Source organism: Pleurodeles waltl, chromosome 3_1 (assembly GCF_031143425.1).
Source record: "Pleurodeles waltl isolate 20211129_DDA chromosome 3_1, aPleWal1.hap1.20221129, whole genome shotgun sequence".
NCBI lineage: Eukaryota > Metazoa > Chordata > Amphibia > Caudata > Salamandridae > Pleurodeles > Pleurodeles waltl.
Window position 1 is genome coordinate 367,730,633 of NC_090440.1, and position 19,270 is coordinate 367,749,902.

Consider the following 19,270-nt stretch of genomic DNA (forward strand, 5'->3'; position numbering starts at 1 on the left):
AGCCCTGTCGATTGTTTTTTCGGCTCCGAGGTAACCTTCCTCTTTTTCTGTGCCGAAAATTCTTGGCCTCTATGTTCTTCGGCGCCACTGTCTCGGCGTCGATCGGTGTCGACACCGAACTCTCGGTGTCGATGCTTCTGTTTAGCACTCTCTCGGTCCCGAGGAGGCTGCGTGCCGGTGTCTCGACCGAAGTCGGACGATCTCGACACTGAATGGGCCTTTTTCGGTGCCGATTGTTGGTCACCGAGAATTTGGGTGGAGCCATGGCCGGTTGGCAGTGGCGTCCCCTGGGCCTTCTTTCCTTTTTTAAGGTTTGATCTCGACGTCTTACTCACAGTTCTTGTAGAGTGTAGCTCGTCGGAGTCTGAATCCTGGATGGAAAAGGATTCCTCCTGTTCCTCTTCTGTCTCGAACTGTGGACGCTCTTTTGGCGTGGACGCCATCTGGAGTCTTCTCGCTCGACGGTCGCGCAGAGTTTTTCGGGACCGGAACGCCCGACAGGCCTCACAGGATTCTTCGCTGTGCTCGGGTGACAGGCACAGATTACAGACCGAGTGTAGGTCCGTATAAGGATATTTGTTGTGGCATTCGGGGCAGAATCGAAACGGGGTCCGATCCATCGGCGTTGTCCTCCACGCGGTCGGGCCGACTAGGCCCCGACGGGGTGCCGAAATCTACCCCGAAGGGCACCGAGGCGCTTCGATGTTGAACGCGTCGTCGTATGTGTCTATCTCTAACCGGATCGCAACGATACCGTCGAAAATCTTCCGTCTTCAGCTAACTTTCCGTTCCGAAACTCGGAGCGACAGGAACACGTCCGAACCCGATGGCGGAAAGAAAACAATCGAAGATGGAGTCGACGCCCATGCGCAATGAGCACAGAAGGTGGAGTCACTCGGTCCCGTGACTCGAAAACACTTCTTCGAAGAAAAACAACTTGTAACACTCCGACCCAACACCAGATGGCGAGCTCATGCATACCATGTGTATCTACAGCGACAGATGCCATCGAACTGAACGTTATGATTGCTTAATAAAAATGTTGATGTCAAAGCTATGTTCTTGTTCCTTGCCCTTTGGCTTAGGATGTCCCTTATGTCTACATGAAAGGGAAGAAGGTACAGGACCTACAAGTACTCCTGTTTCAACCTACATTCCTTTACATCTGCAAATGAGAGAATACAATACTGATTTTCTATTACTTTCTTAAAAATAATAACTCCCCATTGATTGAAAAATATGCTCTTTTGTGAATGTGGGTGAAAAAAATATTTTTAATTTACCTGTCTGATAACTTGCAGCATCCCATGTGGCTAAATGTATTTAAATCACAGTATTTGATTGAACATTTAATGCACGGTAATTTTTATGTATGTCACAGAGAGAACTTCTGTAGTAATCAGACAAAGGCTTAAGTGTGACTTGAGCGTGGATAAAGTTTCCGAAATTTTGCTGTAAGGTTGTGAATCTGTCCATTTTATTCATTTAGATGCATTGCATGGGTGGAAGAAGTGGATGGGACAAGTAGAAGGGCCATGCATTGATTTAGGGCACACTCATTTGGTTATATTTCCAAAACTAACACATCGCTTACTTCTGCAACTTCATGACTAAACTAAACAAAATTGCCCACCAATAAGTCAAACAAAATACAAAGAAAATACATACTGTAAATTAACTTACCATTATCTTTCTCGTTTTTCTCCATTACATCTTTCTTCTCTCCATTTATCTATAATATTATGGGAATAGGTGTCAGGTATTTAGAGTAAAGAAAATAAGTTCATATCTCAAACTGAGTTTGAAAATATATGTGAAGTGCTCTAACAAAATCAGTAGAGTAGCACTATCAAACAGTTTCAAATAAAATAAACAAATATATGCATTCAGAAACAATAGAACAGTGTACAGTTTTTCTCCCTCCAGCCAATGTACGACTACATTTCCAAAATGATTATTCAGCATACTGAGGCTTTTTATGAAAGTTTGTAGAAAATTTGCAAAATGATAGCCCGGCCCAAAGTAGGCCTTTCTCAATCAAACCTCCATAGAGACATTGGGCCTAATGCAAAAAATCATTTATATGGTCGATAAACCTAGGAGTTTGCAAAATCACAGTGTTTCAAACTCAAAAGAGGTTTTTATAAAGGATAAACGCCCTTTTACGAGCTGGAAAACCCTTTCTGACTCATATAAGGGAATTGATCACCCTTTGAGTCACAAAAGTATGTTTCAATTGTTTGAGACTATAACCCCACACTGACCCATTCCTCACCTCCCCCTTAGAACAAGTATTGTGGCACTACGAGCAAAGACAGCAGGATGAGGAGACCAGCCGGCGGAAGCCAATCAACAAAAAATTCCTACTGTTGTAACTTGGCACATGCCGTTCAAGAAAAAAGAAGAGTGAAGCTGCATGACTGTGCTGAACGTTTCTTGTGAAGCTATATGGATAAGAAGATAGTGACAAGAAGGCACACATAGATCCAGGAGACAGTAGTGCTGCTGTGTTTATGTGGCAATAAAATGCATTGAGTGCACAGCCCCTTAGCCACATTATGCCTCCTAGACAGTTTCTGCTGGAAGTGCTGTATGCTAAAAAAAAAAAAAAAAAAGTACTCTCCAAGCACGTCACTTGATCTTGGAATAGTTTTGGTGTATCGTTTGAACAGTGAAGATATAAATAACACCCTAAACTACTGATTCCTTTAAAGCATGAACGGACTCCTTCCTTACCAGGACTAAAGTGTGAGAATCTAGAATCCCTGCATAATGAAGAGGACCCATTGGTCTGAGGAGAGATATTCCCACTGAGTGAAAAAGTGCCTCAGTCTTCCCCAGACAGGTGTAATGTGGTCGACGACAAGCGAGGGAGAGTCATTGTTTGCCAGCAGAGGCTCACTTTGCAGAGCCACTACTTCTCTTCCCATATCTATTTCCTCTTTGGGCCACTCTTTGGAAGGTCTTAGGTTGCCGGGGGTCCTGAAATGAGTGTTGGTGCATATGGTATTTTGGAGTGGGGGGAGGGATGCCAGTGGGCATCTCTCAACTGAGCCCACTGGTTTTGGACCACCCCTGTTTTGTTGCCTGCAAAAAGGCAATCTGGGACTTGGGGCCTGTAGGAGACCACAGATTTGCCAACATCAGTATCTTTTCTGATTTGTTCAAGCATCAGGTCGACCTAGTGTCCGAATAGATGCTCTTGAGAAACAAGGGACATTAAAGGGGTGCCTTTGCACCTCAGGGCAAAATCCTGAAACCCTACGCAGACATGCCTGCAGAGGAGGAGGCTGGTATAATACCTCTTGCAACTGTAGCCAGTGTGTCAAGGTTACACAAAAGGATGGCACTGCTGATGGTTTTCCCCTCAGCAACACTTGTCTGTGTTTGTGGCGGGCCTCAAGAAGGGGATTTACCAACTACCCAATTTCCTCCCAGTGGTACCGGTCATGCCCGTCTAGGAGACCCAGAGTTTGCAATGCACCAATAAGTTACTGCCTCAAGCACTACACGATTCCCAGTGGCATCAATCCACTTAACTCTGTATCAGGAGGAGGGGTACCTTCTGTAGCTAGAGCAAAGCCCTTTTAATTGCAGTGTGAACGACTAGCGAATCAGGGCAATCTGTCCATGAATATAAGTTGTATTATCGAGGGCAGGCATACACTTCTTTTTAATTGGAGGAGTGACCCCCGTGGCCTTTATTAACTCTTGAAGCTGTCAGTGGTCCTCTTCGATATCAGAGCCCTTGGAAAAGATGGTCTTTGGATTTTCCTCTGCCTGTTATGCACGAATGCCAGTAGGCCCTGCTTCCTCTTTCTCTGTGCTTGGTATATGGTCAGATCAGAAAACATCAGAAGCCTCGGATGAGGTTTGCCTTTGGATCCTGTGGCAGACCCACCTCGTTTCTCCCTGGTAACTTAATGGTTGTCTTGCACTGGAAGGCAAGACAAGATCTGCAGAAAGTCTCTAGGTGGTCTGGAGAGAGGAAGACGTTGCAGACCTTGCAATGGTTGCCTTAGGGGTATTTGGTGTTACACCTAAGGCAAAACTGAAAAGGTGCACATTCTATATCCTTGCCTTAGGTGCATTCTCCAAGAAACATAGGTAAGGACTCAAGGCTAGTAGATGGTAGTTTGAGGCTGCAGTGGGTCTAGGTGTACCAGGCGGTCACAGTCAGATTATAAGCCCCAGCTTTCGTATCAGCACAGAAGGAATGCCATATCTTCATACAAAGGTCTTTCTCATGAATGCCCAAACCATGCTCGGAAGAACCCCTGTAGGAAGTTGGCTCTGTATGTGCTATTTCAAAGTAAGGAATAGCATGCACAGAGTCCAAGGGTTCCCCTTAGAGGTAAAATAGTGGTAAAAAGAGATAATACTAATGCTCTATTTTGTGGTAGTGTGGTCGAGCAGTAGGCTTATCCAAGGAGTAGTGTTAAGCATTTGTTGTACATACACATAGACAATAAATGAGGTACACACACTCAGAGACAAATCCAGCCAATAGGTTTTTGTATAGAAAAATATCTTTTCTTAGTTTATTTTGAGAACCACAGGTTCAAATTCTACATGTAATATCTCATTCGAAAGGTATTGCAGGTAAGTACTTTAGGAACTTCAAATCATAAAAATTGCATGTATACTTTTCAAGTTATTGACAAATAGCTGTTTTAAAAGTGGACACTTAGTGCAATTTTCACAGTTCCTAGGGGAGGTAAGTATTTGTTAGGTTAACCAGGTAAGTAAGACACTTACAGGGCTTAGTTCTTGGTCCAAGGTAGCCCACCGTTGGGGGTTCAGAGCAACCCCAAAGTCACCACACCAGCAGCTCAGGGCCGGTCAGGTGCAGAGTTCAAAGTGGTGCCCAAAACACATAGGCTAGAATGGAGAGAAGGGGGTGCCCCGGTTCCGGTCTGCTTGCAGGTAAGTACCCGCGTCTTCGGAGGGCAGACCAGGGGGGTTTTGTAGGGCACCGGGGGGGACACAAGCCCACACAGAAATTTCACCCTCAGCAGCGCGGGGGCGGCCGGGTGCAGTGTAGAAACAAGCGTCGGGTTTGTAATGGAAGTCAATGGGAGATCTAGGGATCTCTTCAGCGCTGCAGGCAGGCAAGGGGGGGGTTCCTCGGGGAAACCTCCACTTGGTCAAGGGCGAGGGACTCCTGGGGGTCACTCCTCCAGTGAAAGTCCGGTCCTTCAGGTCCTGGGGGCTGCGGGTGCAGGGTCTCTCCCAGGTGTCGGGACTTAGGATTCAAAGAGTCGCGGTCAGGGGAAGCCTCGGGATTCCCTCTGCAGGCGGCGCTGTGGGGGCTCAGGGGGGACAGGTTTTTGTACTCACAGTCTTAGAGTAGTCCTGGGGTCCCTCCTGAGGTGTTGGATCGCCACCAGCCGAGTCGGGGTCGCCGGGTGCAGTGTTGCAAGTCTCACGCTTCCTGCGGGGAGCTTGCAGGGTTCTTTAAAGCTGCTGGAAACAAAGTTGCAGCTTTTCTTGGAGCAGGTCCGCTGTCCTCGGGAGTTTCTTGTCTTTTCGAAGCAGGGGCAGTCCTCAGAGGATGTCGAGGTCGCTGGTCCCTTTGGAAGGCGTCGCTGGAGCAGGATCTTTGGAAGGCAGGAGACAGGCCGGTGAGTTTCTGGAGCCAAGGCAGTTGTCGTCTTCTGGTCTTCCTCTGCAGGGGTTTTTCAGCTAGGCAGTCCTTCTTCTTGTAGTTGCAGGAATCTAATTTTCTAGGGTTCAGGGTAGCCCTTAAATACTAAATTTAAGGGCGTGTTTTAGGTCTGGGGGGTTAGTAGCCAATGGCTACTAGCCCTGAGGGTGGGTACACCCTCTTTGTGCCTCCTCCCAAGGGGAGGGGGTCACAATCCTAACCCTATTGGGGGAATCCTCCATCTGCAAGATGGAGGATTTCTAAAAGTTAGAGTCACTTCAGCTCAGGACACCTTAGGGGCTGTCCTGACTGGCCAGTGACTCCTCCTTGTTGCTTTCTTTGTTCCCTCCAGCCTTGCCGCCAAAAGTGGGGGCCGTGGCCGGAGGGGGCGGGCAACTCCACTAAGCTGGAGTGCCCTGCTGGGCTGTGACAAAGGGGTGAGCCTTTGAGGCTCACCGCCAGGTGTTACAGCTCCTGCCTGGGGGAGGTGTTAGCATCTCCACCCAGTGCAGGCTTTGTTACTGGCCTCAGAGTGACAAAGGCACTCTCCCCATGGGGCCAGCAACATGTCTCTAGTGTGGCAGGCTGCTGGAACTAGTCAGCCTACACAGACAGTCGGTTAAGTTTCAGGGGGCACCTCTAAGGTGCCCTCTGGGGTGTATTTTGCAATAAAATGTACACTGGCATCAGTGTGCATTTATTGTGCTGAGAAGTTTGATACCAAACTTCCCAGTTTTCAGTGTAGCCATTATGGTGCTGTGGAGTTCGTGTTTGACAAACTCCCAGACCATATACTCTTATGGCTACCCTGCACTTACAATGTCTAAGGTTTTGTTTAGACACTGTAGGGGTACCATGCTCATGCACTGGTGCCCTCACCTATGGTATAGTGCACCCTGCCTTAGGGCTGTAAGGCCTGCTAGAGGGGTGACTGACCTATACTTGCATAGGCAGTGAGAGGCTGGCATGGCACCCTGAGGGGAGTGCCATGTCGACTTACTCGTTTTGTTCTCACTAGCACACACAAGCTGGCAAGCAGTGTGTCTGTGCTGAGTGAGAGGTCTCCAGGGTGGCATAAGACATGCTGCAGCCCTTAGAGACCTTCCTTGGCATCAGGGCCCTTGGTACTAGAAGTACCAGTTACAAGGGACTTATCTGGATGCCAGGGTCTGCCAATTGTGGATACAAAAGTACAGGTTAGGGAAAGAACACTGGTGCTGGGGCCTGGTTAGCAGGCCTCAGCACACTTTCAATTGTAAACATAGCATCAGCAAAGGCAAAAAGTCAGGGGGCAACCATGCCAAGGAGGCATTTCCTTACACAACCCCCCCCCCCCAAACGAAAGAGGATGAGACTAACCTTTCCCAAGAGAGTCTTCATTTTCTAAGTGGAAGAACCTGGAAAGGCCATCTGCATTGGCATGGGCAGTCCCAGGTCTGTGTTCCACTATAAAGTCCATTCCCTGTAGGGAGATGGACCACCTCAACAGTTTAGGATTTTCACCTTTCATTTGCATCAGCCATTTGAGAGGTCTGTGGTCAGTTTGAACTAGGAAGTGAGTCCCAAAGAGGTATGGTCTCAGCTTCTTCAGGGACCAAACCACAGCAAAGGCCTCCCTCTCAATGGCACTCCAACGCTGCTCCCTGGGGAGTAACCTCCTGCTAATGAAAGCAACAGGCTGGTCAAGGCCATCATCATTTGTTTGGGACAAAACTGCCCCTATCCCATGTTCAGAGGCATCAGTCTGCACAATGAACTGCTTAGAATAATCTGGAGCTTTTAGAACTGGTGCTGAGCACATTGCCTGTTTCAGGGTGTCAAAGGCCTGTTGGCATTCCACAGTCCAGTTCACTTTCTTGGGCATTTTCTTGGAGGTGAGTTCAGTGAGGGCTGTCACAATGGATCCATATCCCTTCACAAACCTCCTGTAATACCCAGTCAAGCCAAGGAATGCCCTGACTTGAGTCTGGGTTTTTGGAGCTACCCAGTCCAGAATAGTCTGGATCTTGGGTTGGAGTGGCTGAACTTGGCCTCCACCTACAAGGTGTCCCAAGTAAACCACAGTTCCCTGCCCTATCTGGCATTTGGATGCCTTGATAGAGAGGCCTGCAGATTGCAGAGCCTTCAAAACCTTCTTCAGGTGGACCAGGTGATCCTGCCAGGTGGAGCTAAAGACAGCAATATCATCAAGATAAGCTGTGCTAAAGGACTCCAAGCCAGCAAGGACTTGATTCACCAACCTTTGGAAGGTGGCAGGGGCATTCTTTAAACCAAAGGGCATAACAGTAAACTGATAATGCCCATCAGGTGTGGAGAATGCTGTTTTCTCTTTTGCTCCAGGTGCCATTTTTATTTGCCAGTACCCTGCTGTCAAGTCAAAGGTACTTAAGAATTTGGCAGCACCTAATTTGTCTATGAGCTCATCAGCTCTTGGAATTGGATGAGCATCTGTCTTGGTGACAGAATTGAGCCCTCTGTAGTCCACACAAAACCTCATCTCTTTCTTTCCATCTTTGGTGTGAGGTTTGGGGACTAAGACCACTGGGCTAGCCCAGGGGCTGTCAGAGCGCTCAATTACTCCCAATTCCAGCATCTTGTGGACTTCCACCTTGATGCTTTCCTTAACATGGTCAGACTGTCTAAAGATTTTGTTTTTGACAGGCATGCTGTCTCCTGTGTCCACATCATGGGTACACAGGTGTGTCTGACCAGGGGTTAAGGAGAAGAGTTCAGGAAACTGTTGTAGGACTCTCCTACAATCAGCTTGCTGTTGGCCAGAGAGGGTGTCTGAGTAGATCACTCCATCTACTGTGCCATCTTTTGGGTCTGATGACAGAAGATCAGGGAGAGGTTCACTCTCTGCCTCCTGATCCTCATCTGTTACCATCAACAGATTCACATCAGCCCTGTCATGGAAGAGCTTAAGGCGGTTCACATGGATCACCCTCTTGGGGCTCCTGCTTGTGCCCAGGTCCACCAGGTAGGTGACCTGACTCTTCCTTTCTAGCACTGGGTAAGGGCCACTCCATTTGTCCTGGAGTGCCCTGGGAGCCACAGGCTCCAGAACCCAGACTTTCTGCCCTGGTTGGAACTCAACCAGTGCAGCCTTTTGGTCATACCAAAACTTCTGGAGCTGTTGGCTGGCCTCAAGGTTTTTGGTTGCCTTTTCCATGTACTCTGCCATTCTAGAGCGAAGGCCAAGTACATAGTCCACTATGTCCTGTTTAGGCTCATGGAGAGGTCTCTCCCAGCCTTCTTTAACAAGAGCAAGTGGTCCCCTTACAGGATGACCAAACAGAAGTTCAAAGGGTGAGAATCCTACTCCCTTCTGTGGCACCTCTCTGTAAGCGAAAAGCAGACATGGCAAGAGGACATCCCATCTCCTTTTGAGTTTTTCTGGGAGCCCCATGATCATGCCTTTTAATGTCTTGTTGAATCTCTCAACCAAGCCATTAGTTTGTGGATGGTATGGTGTAGTGAATTTATAAGTCACTCCACACTCATTCCACATGTGCTTTAGGTATGCTGACATGAAGTTGGTACCCCTGTCAGACACCACCTCCTTAGGGAAACCCACTCTGGTAAAGATACCAATGAGGGCCTTGGCTACTGCAGGGGCAGTAGTCGACCTAAGGGGAATAGCTTCAGGATACCTGGTAGCATGATCCACTACTACCAGGATATACATATTTCCTGAGGCTGTGGGAGGTTCTAGTGGACCAACTATGTCCACACCCACTCTTTCAAAGGGAACCCCCACCACTGGAAGTGGAATGAGGGGGGCCTTTGGATGCCCACCTGTCTTACCACTGGCTTGACAGGTGGGGCAGGAGAGGCAAAACTCCTTAACCATGTTGGACATATTGGGCCAGTACAAGTGGTTGACTAACCTCTCCCACGTCTTGGTTTGTCCCAAATGTCCAGCAAGGGGAATGTCATGGGCCAATGTTAGGATGAACTTCCTGAACAGCTGAGGCACTACCACTCTCCTAGTGGCACCAGGTTTGGGGTCTCTGGCCTCAGTGTACAGGAGTCCATCTTCCCAATAGACCCTATGTGTTCCATTTTTCTTGCCTTTGGACTCTTCAGCAGCTTGCTGCCTAAGGCCTTCAAGAGAGGGACAGGTTTCTTGTCCCTTACACAGCTCCTCCCTTGAGGGTCCCCCTGGGCCTAAGAGCTCAACCTGGTAAGGTTCAAGCTCCAAAGGCTCAGTTCCCTCAGAGGGCAGAACTTCTTCCTGAGAAGAGAGGTTCCCTTTCTTTTGCTGTGTTGCAGTTGGTTTCCCAACTGACTTTCCTGTTCTCTTGGTAGGCTGGGCCATTCTTCCAGACTCCAGCTCTACTTGTTCACCCTGTGCCTTGCATTGTGCTCTTGTTTTCACACACACCAGTTCAGGGATACCCAGCATTGCTGCATGGGTTTTTAGTTCTACCTCAGCCCATGCTGAGGACTCCAGGTCATTTCCAAGCAGACAGTCCACTGGGATATTTGAGGAGACCACCACCTGTTTCAGGCCATTGACCCCTCCCCATTCTAAAGTAACCATTGCCATGGGATGTACTTTTCTCTGATTGTCAGCGTTGGTGACTGTGTAAGTTTTTCCAGTCAGGTATTGGCCAGGGGAAACCAGTTTCTCTGTCACCATGGTGACACTGGCACCTGTATCCCTCAGGCCCTCTATTCTAGTCCCATTAATTAAGAGTTGCTGTCTGTATTTTTGCATGTTAGGCGGCCAGACAGCTAGTGTGGCTAAATCCACCCCACCCTCAGAAACTAGAGTAGCTTCAGTGTGGACCCTGATTTGCTCTGGGCACACTGTTGATCCCACTTGGAGACTAGCCATACCAGTGTTACCTGGATGGGAGTTTGGAGTGGAACCTTTCTTGGGACAGGCCTTGTCTCCAGTTTGGTGTCCATGCTGTTTACAGCTATGACACCAGGCCTTTTTGGGATCAAAGTTTTTACCCTTGTACCCATTGTTTTGTGAAGAGGTTCTGGGCCCACCCTCCTGTGCAGGTTTTTGGGGGCCTGTAGAAGACTCTTTACTATTTTTAGTTTTGGTTGTCTCATCACCCTTCCCCTGGGGAGTCTTTGTGACCCCTTTCTTTTGGTCACCCCCTGTTGAAGTCTTGGACACCCTTGTCTTGACCCAATGGTCCGCCTTCTTTCCCAATTCTTGGGGAGAAATTGGTCCTAGGTCTACCAGATGCTGATGCAGTTTATCATTGAAACAATTACTCAATAGGTGTTCTTTCACAAATAAATTGTACAGCCCATCATAATTACTTACACCACTGCCTTGAATCCAACCATCTAGTGTTTTCACTGAGTAGTCAACAAAGTCAACCCAGGTCTGGCTCGAGGATTTTTGAGCCCCCCTGAACCTAATCCTGTACTCCTCAGTGGAGAATCCAAAGCCCTCAATCAGGGTACCCTTCATGAGGTCATAAGATTCTGCATCTTTTCCAGAGAGTGTGAGGAGTCTATCCCTACACTTTCCAGTGAACATTTCCCAAAGGAGAGCACCCCAGTGAGATCTGTTCACTTTTCTGGTTACACAAGCCCTCTCAAAAGCTGTGAACCATTTGGTGATGTCATCACCATCTTCATATTTTGTCACAATCCCTTTGGGGATTTTTAACATGTCAGGAGAATCTCTGACCCTATTTATATTGCTGCCACCATTGATGGGTCCTAGGCCCATCTCTTGTCTTTCCCTTTCTATGGCTAGGAGCTGTCTCTCTAAAGCCAATCTTCTGGCCATCCTGGCTAACAGGAGGTCATCTTCACTGAGAGCATCCTCAGTGATTTCAGAAATGTGGGACCCTCCTGTGAGGGACTCACTATTTCTGACTAACACAGTTGGAGACAGGACTTGAGGGGTCCTGTTCTCCCTATTTAGGACTGGAGGAGGGACATTGGCCTCCAAGTCACTAATTTCTTCCTCTGTGAGGTCATCATCAGAGGGGTTGGCTTTTTCAAACTCTGCCAACAGCTCCTGGAGATGAATTTTGGTAGGTCTGGAGCCAATGGTTATTTTCTTTATATTACAGAGAGACCTTAGCTCCCTCATCTTAAGATGGAGGTAAGGTGTGGTGTCGAGTTCCACCACCTGTATCTCTGTATCAGACATTATTCTGCTAAGAGTTGGAATACTTTTTAAAGAATCTAAAACTGTTTCTAGAATCTAATTTCAAACTTTTAACAAACTTTTAAACTCTAAAAGACAATGCTAAACAGGGACTTAACACACAAGGCCCTAGCAGGACTTTTAAGAATTTAGAAAAATTTCAAATTGCAAAAATGAATTTCTAATGACAATTTTGGAATTTGTCGTGTGATCAGGTATTGGCTGAGTAGTCCAGCAAATGCAAAGTCTTGTACCCCACCGCTGATCCACCAATGTAGGAAGTTGGCTCTGTATGTGCTATTTCAAAGTAAGGAATAGCATGCACAGAGTCCAAGGGTTCCCCTTAGAGGTAAAATAGTGGTAAAAAGAGATAATACTAATGCTCTATTTTGTGGTAGTGTGGTCGAGCAGTAGGCTTATCCAAGGAGTAGTGTTAAGCATTTGTTGTACATACACATAGACAATAAATGAGGTACACACACTCAGAGACAAATCCAGCCAATAGGTTTTTGTATAGAAAAATATCTTTTCTTAGTTTATTTTGAGAACCACAGGTTCAAATTCTACATGTAATATCTCATTCGAAAGGTATTGCAGGTAAGTACTTTAGGAACTTCAAATCATAAAAATTGCATGTATACTTTTCAAGTTATTGACAAATAGCTGTTTTAAAAGTGGACACTTAGTGCAATTTTCACAGTTCCTAGGGGAGGTAAGTATTTGTTAGGTTAACCAGGTAAGTAAGACACTTACAGGGCTTAGTTCTTGGTCCAAGGTAGCCCACCGTTGGGGGTTCAGAGCAACCCCAAAGTCACCACACCAGCAGCTCAGGGCCGGTCAGGTGCAGAGTTCAAAGTGGTGCCCAAAACACATAGGCTAGAATGGAGAGAAGGGGGTGCCCCGGTTCCGGTCTGCTTGCAGGTAAGTACCCGCGTCTTCGGAGGGCAGACCAGGGGGGTTTTGTAGGGCACCGGGGGGGACACAAGCCCACACAGAAATTTCACCCTCAGCAGCGCGGGGGCGGCCGGGTGCAGTGTAGAAACAAGCGTCGGGTTTGTAATGGAAGTCAATGGGAGATCTAGGGATCTCTTCAGCGCTGCAGGCAGGCAAGGGGGGGGTTCCTCGGGGAAACCTCCACTTGGTCAAGGGCGAGGGACTCCTGGGGGTCACTCCTCCAGTGAAAGTCCGGTCCTTCAGGTCCTGGGGGCTGCGGGTGCAGGGTCTCTCCCAGGTGTCGGGACTTAGGATTCAAAGAGTCGCGGTCAGGGGAAGCCTCGGGATTCCCTCTGCAGGCGGCGCTGTGGGGGCTCAGGGGGGACAGGTTTTTGTACTCACAGTCTTAGAGTAGTCCTGGGGTCCCTCCTGAGGTGTTGGATCGCCACCAGCCGAGTCGGGGTCGCCGGGTGCAGTGTTGCAAGTCTCACGCTTCCTGCGGGGAGCTTGCAGGGTTCTTTAAAGCTGCTGGAAACAAAGTTGCAGCTTTTCTTGGAGCAGGTCCGCTGTCCTCGGGAGTTTCTTGTCTTTTCGAAGCAGGGGCAGTCCTCAGAGGATGTCGAGGTCGCTGGTCCCTTTGGAAGGCATCGCTGGAGCAGGATCTTTGGAAGGCAGGAGACAGGCCGGTGAGTTTCTGGAGCCAAGGCAGTTGTCGTCTTCTGGTCTTCCTCTGCAGGGGTTTTTCAGCTAGGCAGTCCTTCTTCTTGTAGTTGCAGGAATCTAATTTTCTAGGGTTCAGGGTAGCCCTTAAATACTAAATTTAAGGGCGTGTTTTAGGTCTGGGGGGTTAGTAGCCAATGGCTACTAGCCCTGAGGGTGGGTACACCCTCTTTGTGCCTCCTCCCAAGGGGAGGGGGTCACAATCCTAACCCTATTGGGGGAATCCTCCATCTGCAAGATGGAGGATTTCTAAAAGTTAGAGTCACTTCAGCTCAGGACACCTTAGGGGCTGTCCTGACTGGCCAGTGACTCCTCCTTGTTGCTTTCTTTGTTCCCTCCAGCCTTGCCGCCAAAAGTGGGGGCCGTGGCCGGAGGGGGCGGGCAACTCCACTAAGCTGGAGTGCCCTGCTGGGCTGTGACAAAGGGGTGAGCCTTTGAGGCTCACCGCCAGGTGTTACAGCTCCTGCCTGGGGGAGGTGTTAGCATCTCCACCCAGTGCAGGCTTTGTTACTGGCCTCAGAGTGACAAAGGCACTCTCCCCATGGGGCCAGCAACATGTCTCTAGTGTGGCAGGCTGCTGGAACTAGTCAGCCTACACAGACAGTCGGTTAAGTTTCAGGGGGCACCTCTAAGGTGCCCTCTGGGGTGTATTTTGCAATAAAATGTACACTGGCATCAGTGTGCATTTATTGTGCTGAGAAGTTTGATACCAAACTTCCCAGTTTTCAGTGTAGCCATTATGGTGCTGTGGAGTTCGTGTTTGACAAACTCCCAGACCATATACTCTTATGGCTACCCTGCACTTACAATGTCTAAGGTTTTGTTTAGACACTGTAGGGGTACCATGCTCATGCACTGGTACCCTCACCTATGGTATAGTGCACCCTGCCTTAGGGCTGTAAGGCCTGCTAGAGGGGTGACTGACCTATACTTGCATAGGCAGTGAGAGGCTGGCATGGCACCCTGAGGGGAGTGCCATGTCGACTTACTCGTTTTGTTCTCACTAGCACACACAAGCTGGCAAGCAGTGTGTCTGTGCTGAGTGAGAGGTCTCCAGGGTGGCATAAGACATGCTGCAGCCCTTAGAGAGCTTCCTTGGCATCAGGGCCCTTGGTACTAGAAGTACCAGTTACAAGGGACTTATCTGGATGCCAGGGTCTGCCAATTGTGGATACAAAAGTACAGGTTAGGGAAAGAACACTGGTGCTGGGGCCTGGTTAGCAGGCCTCAGCACACTTTCAATTGTAAACATAGCATCAGCAAAGGCAAAAAGTCAGGGGGCAACCATGCCAAGGAGGCATTTCCTTACAACCCCCCTGCCAGACCTCTTCTTGCTGAGCCATGTGCCTACTGGTCATGTCCATTAATCATCCAGGATGTCAATCCCGCAGGTGAGAACCACATAAACATATAAATGATAACACTTCAACTATGCTTCCCTCCAAAAGACTATGTCATCCTTATACCTCCCCCGCCTCAGCCCCTTCCATCATTCAACAGTACCCCCACTCGACCGTCCACCCTCTCAGCAACCCAACCTAGGTTTCAGATCAACCTCAAAATTCTCAGGTAGGTCGGGTAGGTCAGCTCAGTGAATTCTGCAGAAAGAAGCCTATGAAACGGCTTCCACAGTTCTCCCAGGTCTCCTACACGCTGCTGGGAGGCTAATGTAAGTTTCTCCATTGCAAGAATAAACCAAAGCTTCTGAAGCCATGAAACACGAGTCAGGACCTTATCTGTACCCCAAAGAACCAGAATCAGCTGCAGCGCCGCATTGAGTGCTAGGGCCATCTGTCTCCCTTTTAGAGATTTTAAAGGAAAAGTAAGAGGATTGGGCAGCCCCAATAAAATGTACGATGGGAATCTCGGGATCTTAAACTGAAACGCTGCATCTATTTTGTCTATAATGTTTTCCCAATAACAATGTAACTTGGGGCAGTGCCAGAGCAAGTGTACCAGTGTGCCTGTAGCTCCACACCCTCTCCAGCAATGGTCTGTCTTATCATGGTCCCATGCATGTAACCGCGCTGGGGTATAGTACCAGTAAGAGGTGACTTTGTATGATGTCTCTGTCCCTGCGGCATTATATGCTGTATGGTGTATTCTATAGAATATGCTGTCCCACTCAAGAGCTCCCTCTCCCATCTCAGCTGACATTTGACTTAGGCGGGCGGCCTTCTCCTTGCAAAAGACGATAGAGCTCCGAAATAACTCTCCTATCATCCTTCTTTAGAAACAGCCACTTCTCGAATGGTGTTAGAGGCCTATCTATCAGAGCTCTGTTCGCCGGCAAGAGAGCCCAGTGTCTAACTTGATAATACATCAGCCTATCCGCCTCAACCAGGCCATAGGCCTCTCTCATCTGGTCAAAGGACAAAACCCCATGTTCATCAAAAAGGCTTCCCACTCTCCTACAACCCCCTCATACCAACGTCTCAGACTTTCCAGACAGAGCCCAGGCTCAAAATCAGGGTTCGCTCCTATGGGGGGGGGGGTCATCGGGGAGGGGAAAGAAGTCAGCCCTGAACGGCAAGCCACTGCGTCCCATACCCGTAGCGTTGTCCCAGTTATCGGGGACACATAGAGACCTCCGGCTCTATGCCTGCGCCGGAGCCAAGGCTCCTTCCAAATATGAGCGTCCGCCACCGCCTGATCCATGAAACACCAGTGCTTCTCCGTGAGAGGGCGGCTCCACTCTACCAGAAAGCGCAGCTGTGTTGCCTGGAAATATCTCTGAAGACATGGGATCGCCAGTCCCCCACTGCTCCTGGGGCGGTATAAAACCTGCTGCGGTAAACGTGCCGCTCGGCCCTCCCATACAAATCTCAGGACCGCCGACTGCAGAGTGGCGAGTGTCCGGGAGGGTGGAGTCCATGGGAGCACCTGAAACATATAGAGTATTCGCATCAAAACCGTCATCTTAATCACCGCCACCGTACCCAGACAAGACAGCTTATGTTTCCCCCACAATTCTAGATCCCGCTGTACATCACGTACCAGCTTCATATAATTCAGGCTCGCCGTTTTTGCGGCGGATGTCGCTAACTCCACCCCAAGGTAGGAAAGGCGCGAGGACGACCAAATAAAGGAATATCGAGCTCTCAGATCCTCCTCGTGGTCAGAGCTCAAGAAGAGACTAAGGACCCGAGACTTCTGCATGTTCACTTTAAATCCCGAAATCTGGCTAAATTCAGCTAGTAGCTCCATAAGCGCAGGCAAAGAGGTAACGGGCTCGGCAAGTGTAAGAATCACATTGTCTGCATATAGGGTAATAAGATTGTGGTCTCTGCCAAATTTCACTCCAGAAACTAAGGGGCAGTCTCGTAAATGCTGTGCGAGGGGCTCCATATATAACGCAAACAAGAGGGGGGAGAGTGGGCACCCCTGTCTGGTCCCTCGCCTGACCGGAAACGGCATAGAAAGCACACCATTGACTCAAACCGCCGCTCTAGGGAGCCGATAGGCACACTGGATCCACGATCTAAAGCCCGGACCCAATCCAAAGCGCTTCAGAACCCGGAAGAGGTATGGCCAGTGAACCCTATCAAACACCTTCTCAGCATTGATAGAAAGAAAAAGCGCCTCCCTCCGAGATCTATCAATTTTATCTAGCAGGTGCAAAAGTCGCTTCGTATCATCGCCACATTGCCGATTAGGAATGAAACCCGACTGATCGGGATCTATAAGACCCGGCATGTAAGAATTAAGGCAGAAGGCAAGTATCCCCGTGAACAATTTGGCATCTATGTTCAGAAGCGAGATCGGCCTATACGAGGCACAGTCCTCCGGATCCTTACCCGATTTATGTATAACAGTAATGGTAGCATCTAGCATACTCGGTGTCAGTGTCCCCGTCTTCCGAAAGGAATTGAAAAGCCTTATGAGAAGCGGGGCAAGCTCCGCACAAAAGTTCTTGTAAAACAATGCCTTGAACCCATCAGGGCCGGGGACTTCCCAGTCTTCAAGCGGGAAATCGCCGATACAACCTCCTCTTGCCTTATCTGCTGGTCCAATAACGCCGCCTCCCTCCCACCAACAGGAATAATTGCTATGTCCTCTAAATAAGAGTCCAGGGCTGCGTCGTCACGCTCATCCGCCGCATATAAACCCCGGTAAAACCCGCAAAGGCCTCAGCAATCTGGCCACTCGTATAGGCCACCTCTACGGGAGGGGAACGAATCAGTTTGACAGCCGACGCCGCGTGCTGCGCTCATAACCGGTGCGCTAGTAACTTTCCGCATCTATTACTCCCAATATAGTATTTGTGCTTGAGTCGTACTACTGCGTACTCCGCCCTATCCCAGTCTAGTCGCTTCAGCTGCTGTCTTGCCTTCTCTAACTCTCGCCAAATTCTGGGCGCACTGGTAGATTTATGGGAGCGCTCCAATGCAGCCACTCTCTCACCTCTCTCCTCGCTCTATTATCCCTCGTAGACAGTGCCATCACCTCGCCCGCACTACTGCCTTCAACGCCTCCCAGAGAGTTTTCACGGAGGTGCTACCGATGTCATTAAAGGCAATATAGTCCATAATCGCGTGCCGAAGCGACTCCACCGCTGACTGACTCTGAAGCAAGGAGTCCCTAAAGCGCCAGCTCGGGGCACCCACATGGCCCACCTCCATGGCCAATTCAACAGTGATAGGGGCGTGATCAATCAAGGCCCTGGGCTCTATCGTGACCTCTCTAACCCGGGACATAAACTCTTGTGAGGCCAAAAAGTGATCGAGCTGTGCGTAGGTCTTGGTCGCTGCAGAATAGAAGAAATAGTCTCAGAGTGTAGGATGCGCCTTCCTCCACACGTCCTCCAACCCACACTCCGCTAACCATTGGCGCCCCATCTCCGTCAATTCCCCAGTCTGCCCAAAGCGCTGACCCGAGCGGTCAAGCTCGTTGTCCATCACCAGATTAAAATCTCCCCCTATCAGAATGGCGCTATCTGGCGAACTAAATATAGGGGAAATTGACTGTCTCAGGAAAGTCTCCTGTTGGGAATTCGGAGCATAAAGGGAAGCAACGGTGAGAGAAAAAGCCCCAAGCCGCATTCTAATAGCTAGGAACCTACCCGGAACTTCAAATACCTTCCCAACTACCTCCCCATCAAAAGTCCTCGCAAGCAATATTGCCACCCCGCATGTTTCGTAGTAGCTGAGGACCAAAGCTGCCTAGGGAACCATCGTTAGCGCATATGAAACGTGTCTTTGTGTAACAAGTGGGTCTCTTGTAACTGCGACTCCCAGATTTCTCCAGGCCTGACAGAATCGCTAACCGCTTGGTTGGGTTGTTAAGCCCACGAACATTCAAACTTAAGACACTTAATTGTCTTGTCGTAACTGGGAGAGAGTCTCCAGGGGAAAGAGCACGGGCTGCTCCGCCAATAACACTCATAGACAGTACTCCCAGGGAAGCATATCAACAGACAACCATTGCGCACAACAGGTGCTCGCAACCAAAAAAGTCCTCGTGCACACATCGCCACAGAGGAAAAAGTCCCAACTGGGTCGTGAAATCCTCTGAAGTTCATCAGTTAGGCCCATCCGCCTGGCCGCCCAGGCCCCTCCTTGACAGCCAGTAGGCCAGCGAATAAGCAACCCGATGCGGACCAGTCGCCCTCAAGTGCCCTGATACTGAACATTGGTCCCAGCTGCCACATTGCTAACTGCCGACTGCCGCTCCAACAGTTGCTCCGACGCGGTAGGTCGCTGTCGTTTCCTCCGTCTCTCCTTTCTCCTCCAGCTCGGGCCCAGCTTCGCACCCAGGTCTTGGCCACCCTCCACCAGGCCCAGGATCCGGTTCGCCTCCGATATGGACTTCACTTGATGGCGCTGCGCATCCCAGCGAAA

The 19,270-nt window shown here is 49.2% G+C and overlaps 1 protein-coding gene across 1 annotated transcript in view; it reads right to left on the reverse strand.

Annotated features, from left to right (window-relative positions):
- Positions 1-19,270, reverse strand: part of USP8 (ubiquitin specific peptidase 8) — a 488,166-nt gene that overhangs the window by 353,606 nt on the left and 115,290 nt on the right. The window contains exon 5 of the mRNA XM_069222544.1: positions 1,684-1,732. Within this exon, the coding sequence (XP_069078645.1) occupies positions 1,684-1,732 (49 nt within the window). The remainder of the gene's footprint in view (positions 1-1,683; positions 1,733-19,270) is intronic.